The 17,316-nt window shown below is 42.7% G+C and overlaps 1 protein-coding gene across 3 annotated transcripts in view; it reads left to right on the forward strand.

Annotated features, from left to right (window-relative positions):
* The first annotated feature begins 250 nt into the window (after nucleotides 1–250).
* EFCAB14 (EF-hand calcium binding domain 14) overlaps nucleotides 251–17,316 on the forward strand; it is a 41,335-nt gene continuing 24,269 nt past the window's right edge. Inside the window, exons 1-5 of one of the 3 annotated variants that reach the window (XM_070248264.1) lie at nucleotides 251–439; nucleotides 779–845; nucleotides 4,601–6,000; nucleotides 7,500–7,648; nucleotides 12,769–12,914. In XM_070248264.1, coding sequence (XP_070104365.1) covers nucleotides 5,819–6,000; nucleotides 7,500–7,648; nucleotides 12,769–12,914 — 477 coding nt within the window. In that variant the 5' untranslated portion in view covers nucleotides 251–439; nucleotides 779–845; nucleotides 4,601–5,818. Of the gene's footprint in view, nucleotides 440–778; nucleotides 846–4,523; nucleotides 6,001–7,499; nucleotides 7,649–12,768; nucleotides 12,915–17,316 lie in introns of those variants that run through there. The other 2 variants (XM_005607075.4, XM_005607076.4) reach the window with 2 other exon arrangements.

Raw genomic sequence — 17,316 nt, forward strand, 5'->3', positions numbered from 1 at the left:
GAAACTCTTTAGAGTCTCCTCTACTCATCTAATAATTTCATTCAGTGAATGGTCCCTGAGGTCCCTCTAGCACTGGACCCTGTTCTGGGTGCTAAAGACACGGTTGATAGATGGAGAAAATGAGACTTCCCCGAGGCACACAAAGCTTGCAGCAACTCAGAGGAGGCTGTGTCTGGACTAGAAGGAGAATCCCAGGGGGGGCAACCGTCTCCCCGGCCCACAATAATGCTGGGAACGAGTTGCTGCTTCCGGCTGCCTGCGACCCATCCAGAGAGAAACCATTGTTTAGCTTGGAGCTTGGCCCCTTTCCTACCACCTAATCCTTCCCCTTCCCATTGTCCTTAGGCCTCTTGTCAGGGTACAGGATGCAGCTGCCGGCACAGCAGCGAAAAGGATGGGGAAGGGGCTGGGGGAAGCAGATGAGGCCATCCCAGGAGAGGTAAGGTGCTTCAGCTGGTGTTCCCTTCCCAGATGAGCTACAGACAAAGGCCCCAGGCAGCAGGCTCCACCAGCAGAGCGCTGGCACCGGGTGCAGAACTCAGGCTTCCGAGGTAGACAGATCCAGATTCAAGCCCCAGCATCTGCCACTGATGTGTTGTGTGTCCCTGGGCAAGCCTCTTTCAATCTCTGAGCATCCATTTCCTTCTCAGTTAGAGTAGGGATAAGATGCTTGCCTAGTGAAGATTACCTTACTGCAGTGAGGGTTAACACAAAAATGCCTGATGCTTAAGTATTCTTAAATGTTCATTTCTGTTCCTTCCCTCAACTTTAACCATAGCAAAACACCAAGAAAGATGATGGCAAAGAAGGTTCTTGGAGCAGATGGAAGCAGCATTTTCTATTAGGTAAGTGAAGATGTATTATCACAACTGGGTCATCAAAATCACATTTAATAATTAATAATCACATTAATGGACCACTGACCTTTATTGAGAACTTACTATGGGTCAGGCACATTACTTCTTCATAGCTACTCTGTGAGCTAGGCATTATCAGGGCAGATCCACGGGCGTGTGCCCAGTACAGCTGCACAGAGCCCCTAATCAGAAGGGTGCCCCACGATGGGGGTTTGATGTTCTGCTATCACTATATTGGAATTCTTAATAATTTTATTTTTGAATTTGTGTTTTGTAATGAAGTCTGAATGAACCATGGAGGCTGCGCTAAGGACTTCGGAGCCTCAGCTCCCACGTAGTCCAGCCTCTGGTCCCCTTCCCACTTCCCTTTCCCCAGGATGGGTTCTCCGCTGCCTGTCTCCCACCCCACCTCGTCCCAGGCAGGGGCCTGGATGCAGGCACAGGAAGGGGCAGGTTCGGAGTGTATGCCAAGTCAAGAGGCAGGGCCCATGCCCCTGTGAGTATCTTCATGCCCAAGGGAGCACAACATAAAATAGTGAACAATAAACATGACAGCTTGAGCAGGAAATCACGGAAGAAAGGAAAAGGTTTTTTCCTGCTTTTTGAACAAGGGGCCCTACATCTTCATTTGTGCTGGGCCCCACAAATTGTGTAGCTATTATTAGCACTGTTTCACAAAAGTAGAAACTGAAGCTCAGAGAGGCTCAGTAATTTGCCCAAGATCATACAGCTGCCAAGTGGCAGAGTTCAGACATGGACTTAGGTCCCAGAGGAAAGAGGACTCTGAGATCTTAAAAAGCTTCAGCCCAGGAATTAGAAGCCCTGGATCTGACTTCCCATCACGATCCTGGGCAAGTTTACCCTCACTCTATAGCTCAGTTTTCCCAAGTGAAAGTGCTGTGTAGAGTCTTCCAAGGTAGCACAGGGTGTCAAGATTTGGCTTTGCCACTTACACAGGCTGGGACTTTGAGCACAGGAAAACCATCTTTGCTCACCTTCCCCACAAGAACTGCTAGGAGGATTCAACAGGCTTCTTCCACCCTGCATGACCCTTCATGGCATATAAAGCACTTTCATGCTGCTTCCTCCCATAAAAAGCACTCGGCAGAAAGCTGGGCAAGGAATATTCTTATTCTTACTTTAAAGACAGGAAAGTTGAAGCATCAGAACTGTAAAGCGATAAGCTTTGATAGGGTAATATGGCTTCACAGACTCAGAGTCATAACATAGACATCCCCAAATGAAAAGATGGGTCACTACCTTGGGCAGTCCTAGTGTGGAAGGGCAACATGGGTTTCTCAGTGTAGGAGCCCTTGCTCTGAGAGGGTTGACTTAATCTCCAGCCTTGAGGGTCCCAGGTCTGAGGGAGGAGGCCAGAGAAGTACCCAAGAGCTCCTGAGAGAAGAGAAACACGAGGCCAGCAGCTTTCAAAGGGTGACTCAGCAGCCAATGGGATGTTTACCCAACACAGGAGGGGTGTTATCTATAGACCAATAGACATACAGGCAGACAGAGGGACTGAATGACAGATCCAACAGAAGCATCCCCTTAGCTCTCACCTCTACTCCTCCAGCCTGCCCACCCATGACCAGCCCACTGGTCAGTCCTAGGGGAGGTCTTGACCTGCAGAGAGGGTAGGGTCTGGCTGACCAGAAGTCACTGCAACTGGGTGATGCATCCTTGGCCCTGCCTCACTCCCCTGGGTTCCTCAGTCCCTGGTTTCCTTGGTGAGGATGTGACACCTACAACACAGGAGGGCCATGAGATGGGCTGTCCTGGGCCAGGGCCCTCTCTTCCCAAGGCTTCTCATGATCACGGGATATGTTTGTGAAATGGTTCCTGAAATCAGGACCCTTTCCTGTCCATGCCAGACCTACAGGGAGGTGCTAGTGCAAAGTTGTCCAATAAAACTTTCTATAATGATGGAAATGTTCTGTTCTGTGCTGCCCAATGGCCACTAGCCACAAATGGCTATGAAGCACAGTGGCCAGTGAAACTGAGGAACTAATTTAAACTTTTATTTAATATTAATTAAGTTAAATGTAAGTTTAAATTGCCATTCGTGGCTAGTGGCTACTGTATTGGGCAGTACAGCCCTAGAAACAAAAGGAGACAATAAAAACAGAATAACTATACCATGCTTTCGGACTTCAAAAGCACTTTCACAAGCATCTTCTCACTTGTCTGCCCTGTGAAATAGATGTTTATCCCCATTTTACAGAAGGGAAAACTGAAACTCAGATAATTTAAATGGCTACCATGCTGACAAAGATAATAAGTATTAAAAGATGATTTAATCCTGGATCTCTTGATTCCAAAACTCCGCCATACAACTCTGCCCACTTATGCAAACATCGCATAGTTATCAGATCATTATTTTTAAGTGCCTACCTCTGGGACAGACACACAAAGACAAATAAGAGACAGGACCTGGGTGGGTATCCCTAGACAGTGTGATTGCCACAATGAGAATGTAGGTATAAAAACTACTTTGTGACTTTCTTGCAAGTAGCTCAAAACACTTTGCTTATAATACCGTCTACATCTGATGACTCTTAAATTTATATTCCAGACCCCAAACTCTACCCATAACTCCGAATGCATACACCAAACAGTCCATGTGACTATTGAATTGGCTTCTCAACTTTGCTCCAAACCTGCTCTTCCCCATCTCAGTAAACGGCAATTTCCTTCTGCTAGTTGTTCCACCCTAAAAGCCTCACTCCTCTTTTATTCCCACCTTTCATCTAATCCGTCAGCAGGTATTGCTAGCACTATCTTCACAAAGTATCCAGAATGCTCACCGTCTCCACTCTTGCCACCCTGGTCTATCATCATCATCATGTCTACCTGGACTGACACAAACTGCTCTCCTTCGTCCCTCACCCTCTCCTCATTCTCTTTTCACACAGTAGCCAGAGTGATCTTTTTAAAATCCAAGCCATAGAATGTCTCCTCTCAACTTAAAGTACCAATGGTTTCCCCAAGTCCTTACTGTGGTCCACAAGGCCCTTCACTGTCTGGCCCATGATGCTTGGCTGACCTCATTTCCTACAGCTCGCCTCCTTCTTGCTCTTCAGGTCCAGCCACACCAGGTCTTCCAGGTCACTCCTTCCTGAAGACCATTGCACAACTCACTCCCTCTCTTCCTCCCAGTCTCTAACCAAAAGTCCCTTTATCTCAGAGGCACTCCCCATCCCCTTATCTGGTTTTAATTTTCCTGATAGCACTTATCACCTCAGAACATTTGAAATGCTTGCCTGTCGTTGCTCTCACTAGAATATAAGCTGTAGGAATAGGGTTGGCAGATAAAATACACCACACCCAGTTAAGTTTGAATTTCAGATAAAAAAAAAAAAGAATTGATTTTTTCAGTATGAAGAGGTCCCAGATGCTGCATGGGATATACTTATACTGAAAAAATATTCGTTGTTGATCTGAAATGCAAACTTTACTGGGTAGCCCGTATTTTTATTTGTTAAATCCGGCAAGCCTACGCAAGAACGCAGGGACGGTAGTTATTTTGTTCCTTGCCGTATCCCCAGCGGTGGAACTGCTCCTGACACGGAGTAAGCTCTCAGTAAATATTTATGGAATGAATGAATGTGCTCAACTGAATCATTAATCTGTAACACGCCTAAAGTTTTAATAAACAGCATGTGACTCAGAGGGGCGGAACACCCAGGCTGGCTAAGTCCAGGTCACAACTGGGGACCCGGACGCTTAACAAACTTTCCAAGTAGGTCGAGCAGCTGAGCGCTTCGCCCACTCCGCCTCCCCGCTCGTCGGAAACGAAACCCTCGTCCTCCTCAGGCGAGCGGCGCGGCTCAGGTGGCCTTCTGGGGGCGGAGCCTCCCCAACCGCCTCCCCGCCGCCACCCTCTTCCCGGGTGTGACGTCACTCGCCAGGTGACCAATGGGAGCGCGGCTTACTGGCAGGCGGCGCCGGCGGCCGCTGCCAAAGGGGAAGTGAGCTGGGGCTGGAGCAATGGCCCGGGTCCGGAGCCCGCGGCCGCCGCCGCCGCAGCCGCCAGCGCGTCAGGAGCAGCCGCGGCCGCAGCCGGAGCGGGGGCCGGAGTCGCGGCTGGAGTGGAGGCGGCGCATGTGAGTTGCCGAGAGTCGCCGGTGCCGGAACACCTCAGACTCTAGGTGGGAGCGCTTCAGGTGGCTGAGCCGCCGTCGCCCCTCCGCACCTCACCCCCAGGCCCAGACAGCAGGGCTGGGGTCTCCCCGGGCGCAGGACTGGCTCCTCTCAGCCCGTGCCCTCCGAGCCGGGCTCTGGGTCTTCCTCGGTCTCAGGCTCCCTTCAAACTCAGGACGGAGGACGGCGATCACTCCAGACCCGGGCATCTTCTCGGCGTCCAGGCTGTGTCGGGGTTGTAGCGACTGGGAGCCCCCTCCTGCTGCCACCTGTCCAGCTAGGGAGGGACTAGCGCGTTCCTTGTCTCGCTGTGCACCTCCCCCTCTCCTCCCGTTCAAGAACAAGTTTCTTTTCCCTATCGATTGGGAATCCTGCCCCGGAACTCCAAAACACTCATCTGTGTGTCCTTCCCCAATTCCTGGAGCACGCTTAGAAATATTATCTACTTATCAGGGCTGAGAATCTCTCGTTCTTGACTTGGCTTCTTATCCCCTTTGGGAGACAAAGGTTGCCCCCCCCCCCCCTTAACACCCTCTTAACTAACTGACACTCCATGCTCAGGGCCTTATCCGTTTGGATCACCAGCTTCTTGGCCATCTCTATGTGACTTCCCCCACCCATCTGAGTTCCAGTTTCCTCTGGGCTCCAATCTCCAGCCCTCAGCGGATCTGGTCGGTCCCACCCCTGGGTGGGAGTGACCGGTGGGCTCTGGCCCAGGATCCCTCACCCTGGAAGGCAGCTCCAAGGCAGCGAGAGAATTGGGCTTCGGGTACGAACCTGGCAGCTCCGGAGTGGGTGCTCCACTCACCCCACACAAGAAGATGAAAAAGCGCAAGGAGCTCAATGCATTGATTGGCTTGGCTGGGGACAGCCGAAGAAAGAAGCCCAAGAAGGGCTCAGGCCACCGCCTGCTTCGCACTGAGCCTCCTGACTCAGCCTCTGAGTCCAGCTCAGAGGAGGAAGAAGAATTCGGTGTAGGTGGAAATCGCTCCCGCTTTGTCAAGTAAGTGATGTGAGGAGCGGGATGGGGAAAAGGCATCTCCTTGCACCACCAGGGGCACAAATGGAACGGAAGAAGGGGGTTCTTGGGAAGAAAAAAGGTGTAGACCTTGGAAGGCAAAGAGGGAGAAAAGATGTTAAGGAGAAGATGAGTTCAGATTCTGAATGAAGGATAAGTAGAGTTCTGTCTCCAGCCGTACAAAGAAGAGCTCTGAATCTAGGGTGGTAGTGTGCGCTTGGGGAATGTGCCAAGAGCCCAGAGAGACCAATCTGGGAGGAGCAAAGAAGCTAAGAATAGGGACATAGGAGCAGAAAAGCTTTTAGAACCAGCCTTTTTTTTTTTTTTAAGTAGAAGAGAAACAGGGACCTTAGGACCTGCACATTATTTACTTTTTGCACTCTTGATGAGTCTGAATCTTGGTGATGGGAGAATGTGGTGAGGGACATACTGTAGAAAGTATGAACCTTGAGAGTCATGAAGGGTGGGGGACAAAAAGAAGAGACAGCTTTTCTCCAAACCACTTGTAGGTGGTGCAGCCACTAGACAAATGCAGTAGTGAGCACTGAGGACATTGGGAATTGGGGCTCAGGGTGGGAAAGGGCTGAAGGGACCTTGAAGGTGCCCTTGGACCCTATCAGGGAGTAGATTAAAAGAAAAGAGTATTCTGCTGAGGATGTGGACGCAAGGTTGGAAGCAGAAGTTTGGAGTGCTGAAGAGATTGAATGCTTTGTTTGAGGTTTGTTTATTTAGAGTGTCTGTGTCCCTTATTTTGTTAAAGCAAGAGTTTAGCTTCTAATGAGCTTTGCCAGATAGGTAGTTAAGGGCAATCCTAGTTGTGAAGATTTGATGAAGTAGAATAGTTCCACTGGAATAGTTGTCCTGTTGGGTTAGATAAGACCCCGAGTGCTGGTTGAAGTTTGCTGTGAAATCTAACCCCTTTCTGTGTTTCCTTCCTTCTGAGCCGATAAGCTAGAGTGCACAGGTGTCCACTTAAACCTGCAATTCCTGTTTCTTTCATTCCATTTGCAGTAAAACTTGCTCAAGTTTATGAAGTTTCTATAAACTGAAACAAGGTCCCCTGGAGTGAGTATGTATCTGAGAGAGAGAAATAGATAGGTAAATCCCAGTACCCTGATGGAACTGCAGAGAAGCTGTGGTCTTGACACTTTCCTAACCTGAGCTTGTTTCCAAAGACCTGAATTGATGATGGTGGCAGTGAACTGCGGTGCCCACAGGTGCCTCCTGTGGCCTGCAGGAGCTGCCTCTGTTTCACCTAAGGTTTGAAACCTTTGTACCCAATAGATGAACACTTCATAGGTCATATTACTTAGTCATTTTCAACTTGCTGTTCGGATGTAAGCGTGTTACCCTGTCTTTCCTGGAAAATCAGCTGGTTATTCATCAGAGAAGATAATTGCATGGCAACACATGTGTGCTATTTCTGATAAAGCTGTACTCATAATCACGTTTGTATTCCTGGTTGAATTTGTTCTTATGACCAGGGGAGACTATTTACGATGCTGCAAGATCTGTTATCCCCTCTGTGCTTTTGTCATCCTTGCCGCCTGTGTCGTGGCCTGCGTTGGCTTGGTGTGGATGCAGGTTGCTCTGAAGGAGGATCTGGATGCCCTCAAAGAAAAATTTAGAACAAGTAAGTGGTTGCCCATTTCAGAGTATAATCTTGGATTCTTTTCCAGGTTCTAGGACAAAGTAGATTGTGCTGAATGAAGTTGCCTGCTGATGAAGCAATTATACATTTTTCCAGCATTTGTATGCTCTTTCTTAGCCATCAGTTTCAATGGGGTAACAGTTATTTGTTTTTAAACGCGCAAAGAAAAAAACGGTGCTTATGCACCGTCAGGACAAATAGTGTCTGAAATAATGGCACTATTGTCAATGCTTGAGGTCCAGAAGGGAAGCGCTAAGCTCCAGGAGTTTAGAACCTTGGTTAACCTCCACCTGTTGTCACTTCCCCTAGTATAAAGTAGCAATAGGAACACTGGACTCTTTCCTTCCTCCCCACAGGGTCATTTGAGAAAGAATGTGGGAGTGTGTCAAACAGTTTCCTCCTTGAAAACCATATAAGACCATAGGAATGGGCAATAATAATAATGACATTTATGGAAGGTATACCGTGTGCCACATCACAAATAAATATTTGTCTCATGAGTGAGTTTTAAAGTTTGAGACTTTTCTTGAGCTGAAGAATTTTATATGTTCTAAATTAAAAAGTTATATTTTCACATCCAAAGTACTTTTTCTGAAAAATGTGTCTGCATACTAACTTCTGCCAGATTTAACCTAACCATCTTCCTTTAGCAACACTGAGATCTTTGGTTCTAGGTCTCAGTGAGCTAAGGAACCAGTTTCAAGTTAATCACAAATACTCTAACCTTTAGCAGTATTAGCACACCAGGAAACTGACCACTAGGCTTTCTCAAGGTCATAAGGAAGTCTGGCCCCAGAACTGAAATTAGAGTTGTTTACTTCTCATCTTAAGCCTTAGGAGATCACAACATCTTAGCTTCTCTTCACTCCAGCTTCTCTTTGCTGCCTGCAGTTATTCAAGTTCCGAACTGACCTGGAGACAGCTAATCCTCCTTAGTGTCTTAATGACATTCCTAGTGATGTTGCTTGAAAAGAAATGTTGAAACACTAACTTTGGTTTTCTTCTGAGCTTCTGATTCAGGTAATAACATTGGATAAGCCATAATTCTCTGACAGAATCATCCTGACCTATACGTTTTATCAACTGATGAATCAGAGTACAGTATAAGAAAGCATGGGATTTATATTCTAGTTATTTTCCCTCTAATGGTTGTCCTTAGCAGTATTGCCAGGTGTTTTTAAGGTTAATATTTTCTTTGTAAGTAGTGAGCATGACTTGGAAATGAGGTTCTCAGAAACAATGTTTAATTGTAACTAACCTCTGAAGACACCCATCTGTGCCATCATCTCTCTGTAATTAGTTGGGCTTTCTAGGTTTGCGTTACAGCTTGTTTTGATCACATATAGCAATTATTTGTTTATACATTTCAAAACATTTCTTAATTCTACCCTCCAGGGATTCCTGTCTCTGACTGCTCTGTGCCTATGTTTGCAGGACACTCATGTAATTTATACCTCAGCTGAGCTTTTCAGGGAATTTGTTTAGAAATGCATATTTAAAATGTATACATGTAATAGACCTGGTAATTAATCAGTCAACAAATATTTATTGAGCACTTGTTAATACCAGTCCCTGGAAATACTATATTCAAGAGATGCCAGGAATCATACCCAGGACTGTGAGACCTGCTTTCTATCAGTGAGCAGCATTCTCCTGAGACCCTGACTGCATTTGTCAACCAGCTGAATGAAGCGGATTTAGAATTGTTAGTCCAGCTGATTTTTGGCTTTAGTCTGCTACAATAGAAATTCCAGCACCTGTAATGTGTAAAGCGGAACTTCCTGAGGGAGATGGGAGTGGGGCCTGGGGCATAGTCAGTCCATAGGCTGAACCATTTTGGACTACTTGCTCAAGAGATTTTAGTGAAAACCATTATGTTGACTAAATGAGGTCAGTCTTATTAAGCTTAAATAATCTTTCTTTGAATTATGCTTCTGCTTTAAATATATTTCAACAAGTTAATTTTTATTTCTTGTTTTTCAAGAGGACACTGGAAGTCCTCTTATTGGATCACTCCAATAAGACCATCTGCTGATCTGGCTGTAATTCCTTTTTAAGAAATTCAGATCCCCTTGTTCTTATTGCAATAAATTTTCTGAGACACTTGTGAGGAAAAGCAGGCAAGATTGCTGAAATATGTGAAATAGGAAACAAAGCAGATAGGCTTGATATTTTGCCTTGTGGTCAAGAGTAACTTGATTCTTAAGCTAAAAGTACTGGCTGGCCTTGAAACTCTTAGCTCAGTATTCTTTTTCCAGAACCAGGTACTTCAAAACACCTCCACAGTTATTCTGAGGAAGATTCTATTTCCAACCATCTATCTCTGTCACTCAACTATGAAATTCTAGAGTGAAGGAAAAGAATTTGGAAAAGAAGGAAAGTATTACTAAATCAGGCATCTCCTTTTCTGGTCGTACAGGCAGAGTATCAGGTGGGTCATTTAGTACAGAACTTAAAAATGGTCTTCTGCTAATGAGGACATTAGGATGTACATGTCTGTGACAGCTGGAGCATGCTACAAAGAGTGCTGGTCCTAGAAGCAGAAGATTTGACTGTTAAATCCTGGCTTTCTCATTACTAGCTGTAAAACTTGGACAAGTCGCTTCTTCTTTCTGCACCTTCATTTTCCCATCCATGAAACATAAAGATGTATTTGTGCTACCAAAGCACGTAGAACATTCCTCTGTCGTAACATCTGTCACACTGTATAGTAATTGTGTCACAAGGCCTCGCTTCCCTCTAGACTGAGCGCTTCAGGGTCTTCTGTATGCACTAGTGCCAGATACAGGGCCGGGCACATGGTAGAGGCTCCATAACAAGTGGAATAATTACGTAAAAGTTTATTGCAAACTATAAAGACGTATAAATATGAAATCTTGCTGTCAGCATCGTATGTTCTGTCTGAGGGATGTATGCAGAAATCTCCATTTCCTTATCTTGAAGATCAGGAAAAGAGTTAAGTAAGTTCTTTTAAATGAGTTGCTTTCCATGTTGAAAGAACATGAATTAGTAATTGTAAGTTGTTTGTTTGCTGTACTTCCTCCCGTTTATGTAATCAAAGTGTCTTTACTGGGCTTATCTGTCCTAAAAAGCCCCAAATCAGATAATGACTATGATCCCCTCTTGGCTCATACAATCCTCAGGATCCAGAATGTTTTCAGGGCTTATCAGCTTTATATGTTTATTAGTTAATAATTGTAACCTAAGTTGTTTATGTATTTCTTACTTCGTCTTCCAATTCTACCTTCTATTAATTCATATACACTGCAGGAAAGAGAGAGGCTCTCCCTTGGGATGTTTGACCACCTGAGAATGGCAGACATGTGTGGGATAAGTTTTTCTGTACAACCTAACTGAAGATGTATAGGAAATTCAGTGAAATGCTAAGTGTAGCGTTAATTTAGACTGACGTAAAATGTTCTTACTGAATGAGATAGATATACTCCTGCAAACCATGTGTAAATCAAATGTTACATTAGAAGCACTTAGAGAAGTCTACTATTTATAAAGAAATCCTTTAGCATGTATTTTTGAAAAGTGAAAATATCAAATTTCTTTTAACGCTGAGTTTTCAGATAGTGAGTTTGCTTGCAGTAAGGATACCACTACCACCCCCAATTCTCGTGGGGATTTTTTTTGTTGTTGAGTTTATTTATTTATTTGTTGAGTTTTCTTTGTTTGACTTAATAGGTTAACATTAACTCCATTTCATACCCTGCAGTCGTTTCACTGGACAAGCATTTGAGTGCTTCTGTGTACCTGGCACTGTGCTGGGCCCTGGGAATGCATAACCAAATAAGACCTGGTCCTAGTCCTCAAGCAGCTGTTAGTCTGGTGACGACTAACACCTAATTACAGCACAGTGTTAAATGATTGGTAGAGTTAGGAGTGATAAAGAGGCGGTAGTGGTCCAAGGTAGGCTCAGCTATTTGTGCTGAATCTTGAAAGGAATTAACTAGGCTACGGTGGCAGAAATGAAGAAGGGGCAAACCAAGGGCATCTAGGGAGAAAAAATAGAATGTGCAGGGTCACTGAGGCTTAAAGAGGCTGGTGTGTCAGGAAAATCCACTTGGCTGAAAAGTAGATTGAAGAGGTAGGTAGAGTGATGAGAAACAGGTTTGAGAGGTAAGCAAGGGCCAGGATTATTCAGTCAGTAATACTTACTGAGTGTGTAAAATGTGCCAGGTATATTCTAAGTGCTGACCATACAGAAATGGACAAAAAACTCTTGGAGCTTACATTTTAGTAAATTGTTTTATATCTGTCCTTTATGCTAATTTTTGGTTTTAAAGAAAGCATATATAACTAATCAGGCAGTCTGTGGCTTTCAGAAAAATTATGTAGGTTTTATTCTGGAGGACCAGCCATTATCAATATTTTATTTTCCATGAAAAAGAAAAATAGTCTTTAAAGAAAGAAGAGGAAGCCCTCTTTCAGGCCTCTGCCTTCAAGCTATCAAATCTCCAAACCATTCAGGAGATATTATTTCCCAAAGGAAAGGCCAGATATCACTCTATACCTCACCCAACGTGTTCCTTTATCTTCTATTTCACTTTGAGCTTTTGGGTTGATTTAAGATTTAAGAAAAGATTGTTTGCTGTTTATGAAAAAGATTAAAATCTTAGTTTTCATAACAGTATTTGAAAGGTAGTAAGAACCCACCTTGATTTAACCAATTTGAGATAGAAAAAAATTGATGTCAGCATTTAGAAATAGAACTTATGCTATCACCTTGAGCATCAATAGAGTGAGATTCATAAATCTTCATTGACTAATCAAAAAGCTCCTTAATTGAGTTGGTCAATACTTAAATTTGTTTGTCACTTATTATATGCCTGGCCTGTGTATTTAGAACTTTACAGCCGGTCTTTCACTTAATTCTAAAAGTCCTGTAAAGTATAGTTAACTCTGTATTACAGATGAGGAAACTGAGCTTACACAAATAAAAGAACAGTGTAGTTGATTGATATGTATTCACTTACTGTCCTCCCAGAATTAACTTTTATTAATCTATCTTTTTCCTACTACATGATCATTTTTTCTTCTTGGAGCCATGAGGGAACTTTATGGCTATTTATGATTATTCTTGTTTTTGCCTCTAGTGGAATCTAATCAGAAAAGCTCATTCCAAGAAATTCCCAAACTTAATGAAGAACTACTCGGCAAACAAAAACAGCTTGAGAAGATTGAATCTGGAGAGCTGGGCTTGAACAGAGTCTGGATAAACATCACAGAAATGAATAAGCAGGTAGCAAAAGTGTGATTTTATTGCTATGTAAGCTATGAATAGTTTTGTTTGTTTAGTATGAATTTGTAGGTATAGGGAACTCACTTCAGATTGTTTTACTTTTTGAAATGGTGTTTTGCATATTATGATCCCAACACGTTAAAGTCAGGTAAAATTAAGGTAATAGTTGTGCATTTACCAAATATTTAAAACATTAGCCCTTTCTGCAAAGGAACAATTGTACCACGTAGAGTTGTTTAGAGGGAGCTGGAAATTCTTGAGTAAACTCGTCCTAAGGAGCAGTATTAGTATCAAATAAAAAGAGAGTGTCATCTAACTCCCAAGAAAAGTAAGTAGCCTGTTTTTATTAGGTAATGAGAATTATTTTGTTTAATAGAGTTTATAAACATACAGATTCAGCCTTGCGGTATAGTGCTATACAATATACTAAAACAAATCTGGAAACCATCAACAGCTAATCATAGTTATTCTAGAATAGGATAGGAGGAGGTGACAGAGTTTGTTAAATACCTTGGCCAGGCAAGCAAGCCTAGAGCAAAAACTTTTCCAGTCCCTAAATTGGCCAGATCTCAGTAGGTATTGATTCCTCTGACTCTGCCAGAGGAAAAGGGCTTATTTAAAGGATGTTAACTGAGCATCTTGTATGTATAAGGTACGGTGTTGCTGCTGGGTAACTATAGTCCCTGTCCTCAGTTATTTCAGTTTAGTTAGGAAAGATGTGCATTGCAAAGAAAACTCAAGTACCAAATGGGTGGTATACTTGCAAAGGGCTTAAAAATAGACATGCCATCCTTGTTGGGGCTAGGAGGATATTCTCTTCTTCAGAATGGAGTAACAAAGTTCAGAATCAGTCAGTGGCAGGGAGCACTGTGCTAAAATCAAGTGCTTACAGATATTTCCAAAGCTACCCTCCACCTTCCAGTGGTAGTGCAGGAGTAGAGTAGCTCTTAAGATCAGAGGTCAATGGCTGGGTACAGTGGCTTTCAGATTTTTGCCTGGAACTCACAGTAAGAAATGTTTTACATCATTACCCAATAAACACATCCATATATATGTGTATCTGAAATAAAAGTTTCTGAAAACAATTGCTTACCCTTAGTCTTATGATGCCTTATGATATTTTCTATTCAGTTCTATTCATTGTTTTAAATTATTCATGAAATAATTGATGGGTTATACCACCTAGTATTTACTCATTATCATTTATCTTTGGGCTCTCAGTAATGAGGGAAAATCAGATATTCACTCCTTTTTCAAAAAGAATAGGATAAACTGTGGCCTTTCTTGTATTCACAGAGCAAATGAGCAGTTTGGCCAGAGATTACATCAAGTGAAAATAGACCGCAGTGAAGCAATGAGACATAATTAGCATCTTTGACTGGGGCAAACCATGGATTCCATTTCAATAGTCAGTCATGGAGTTTACTGTTCTGAGGCGAGGATGAGACCTTTCAGGGTGAAGAGGGAAAGTCAGCTATTTCCCATCTGCTTGTAAATCCGCATTATGGGAAGAGTCAAAGGGTAAATTGCTATTTGGTGTGACAGGACACACAGGTTTTCAAATCTTTGCTACATATTTTGGTTCACGTTCGCCTTGACCAGGAATCTGGAAATGAAAGAATCATTTTTTTCTTGGCCTGGCTGTTATTTTTAATGCAAGAAGTACCTGGTAAAATAAGTATACATGAAAGTTTACTTCAATTCTAGGGTTTCATCTATAAACTGGGAGAGATTAAACTGAAACCCTTTCCATTTTAGCTTCAGTAGATCTTTAGAGATGATGGAACTGATTGATGAAACCAACCTGATGCAGAGGAAGTCTCTGCTGGCGTGGGTGCAAAAGGAGAGGTGGTGATGAAGTAGAACTTTGTGTTGGTCCAAAGGGAGCTCATCACTCTCTGTTTGAGTGATTCTCTAAAATTGACATTACACATCTCTGATGGTCTATTCAAGTAAGAGGCATTTGTCCAAACCAAAATAGGTATAAAAATAAAATTAATATTTAACCGTGTTTCTATATCTAAGGGAAACTCTGTCAATTAAGATGCTTTTAGTGGCAAATTTTTTTTTGAAAAAGCAATTCAAAGTGGCTTAAACAAGAAAATGTATTATATCACTTAACAAGAACTATCCTTATCACTTAACGAGAACTGTCCTTATCACAGTGTGAGTTGAAGTTAATGCAGCCTGGAAAAAAAGCCGTTAGTTTGAAATAAGTTAAATCAAATTTTGCATTGAAAATCTTTAAACTAATAGTTAAAATCTCATTTCCTTCTCTGTTTTTTTCATGAAGCCTCTGATTTCATACCCATACCCATTCTCAACCATTGTAGGGAGTCTCATCTCCCTTCTTTGAAGACCGTTAATTCAACAAATTTTTAATGAGCTGCTTTTATGGAGATAGGCCTTGGATTCAAAACCAAAAAAAAAATGTGATTCCTGCCCTCAAAGCTCTTACAGTCAAATGGAGGAGATGGAAAAGTAAACAATTGTAAAACAGACTGATGAGCATTGAGAAGCAGGCCCATGTGAGGACCATGGGGGCATTTATAGGTGTGTATCTGACCCAGACAAGGCTTTTCAGATATCTTGAGCTGAGTCCTGAAGAGCAAACAGGATTGGCCAGGTGAATTCTGCAGAAAGAGAGAAGGGCGTTCTAGGTAAAACAGTACAGTTGATGCTCATCATTTGCAGATGCTGTATTTGTGAATTTACCTACTTGCTAAAATTTGTTTGTAACCCAAAAATCTATACTTGTGGCACTTTCAAAGTCATTCACTGACAGTCATACAGTAGCAAAAAATTTGAGTCACCCAACAGGAACATTTCCAGTTGAGGTCAAACAATGCAACACCCTGCCTTGTTTCAGCTCTCGTACTGTAAACAAGTTTCCTTTTCACCGTATATTTAGTGCCACATTTTTCGCAATTTTGTGCTTTTTGTTGGTGATTCCACTGTGTAAAATGTCCCCTTAGCATAGTGCTGAATGACGTACTATCTGGTATTCGGAAGTGCAAGAAGGCTATGATATGCCTTACAGAAAAAATACATGTGTTAGATAAACTTTATTCAGGCATGAGTTCAGCAATAGATATTAAATAAGATATCTTTAAACAGAGACAGATGTAAAACAAGGTTATATATTAACTGATCAGTTGACGAAAATGTTGTGACCAGAGGGCTCTCAGGAACCTAACCCTGTACTTCCCTTAGGAGCAATGGTTCAGTATTCACTAATGCAATGTTTGCTGCAGCTTTCTAGAACGTAACTACTGTGAATAACAAGAGTTGACAGTATGTGCAAAAGCATAGACAAATGAAAAACACAGCATGTTCAGGGAATTTTAGTAGTTTATTTGTGATAGCTATAGTTTGGTAGAAAGAGGCCAGAAGTAAGGCTGTGTCAGCAAGAGCCATATCAAGAAGGACCTTGAGTGCCCTTCTACAGTCTGCTCTGTATCTCTTTTTTGGCATTTGTCCAGATACCTTATGTGATAGTTATTTGTGTATGCATCCTATTACACTAAAAGCTTGTACACTGTACTCTGAGCTTTGAGCTTGATGATGGCAACAATGATAATGGTAATTAAGATGATAACTACCATTCATTAAATGCAGGCCATTCTTTGCGCAGGCCACTGTTAGATGCACTACATATAAGATCTCCTATTTTGCTTCTATAGTCCTATGAAGTAGGAGATGGTGTCCCATTTTACAGATAGGAAAACTGAGGCTCAAAGAAGTTAAGTAGGGGCTGGCGCAGTGGTGTAAGTGGTTAAGTCCACGCACTCTACTTTGGCAGCCCAGGGTTTGGATCCCGGGTTCGGACCTACACACTACTCATGAAGCCATGCAGTGGCAGTGTCCTACATACAAAATAAGGGAAGACTGGCACAGATGTTAGCTCAGGGACAATCTTCCTCACTAAAAATAAAGACGTTAAGTAGTTTGCCCAAGGTTACACAGCTGTGTAGTCATGCTAGTATTAAAATATTCAAGTCCTGGGAGCCTGTTTTCTTTCCAGTTTTCCATGCTGCCTTCCATCTTTATATCCTCTATAGGATGCAGTATGTGCTTAGTAGATAAGGTTGAAAGGATGTGATGTCAGGTTTCTAGTAGGGCTCATAATCATTCGTCATTGATGAGTGTCTGTTTTAGTAACTTTTTTACTTACTTACTATTTAAAGAACACTTAATTTTAACCCAAAAGCAAAAACGCAGCATCTCAGACTTTATAGTATAAAACAGTCTAATAAGCAAATGGTCTACAGGAGCTATTTTTAATTTTGCTAATGAAAAGTCATGTAATATGCATAAAAGTCATGACTCATCTTTTGGATGGAATGTGGGGTTTTTTCATAATGTCTTCTCCTTAATTCAAATTTTTAGACTCTTTGAGATG

The sequence above is a fragment of the Equus caballus genome, chromosome 2 (assembly GCF_041296265.1).
Source record: "Equus caballus isolate H_3958 breed thoroughbred chromosome 2, TB-T2T, whole genome shotgun sequence".
NCBI lineage: Eukaryota > Metazoa > Chordata > Mammalia > Perissodactyla > Equidae > Equus > Equus caballus.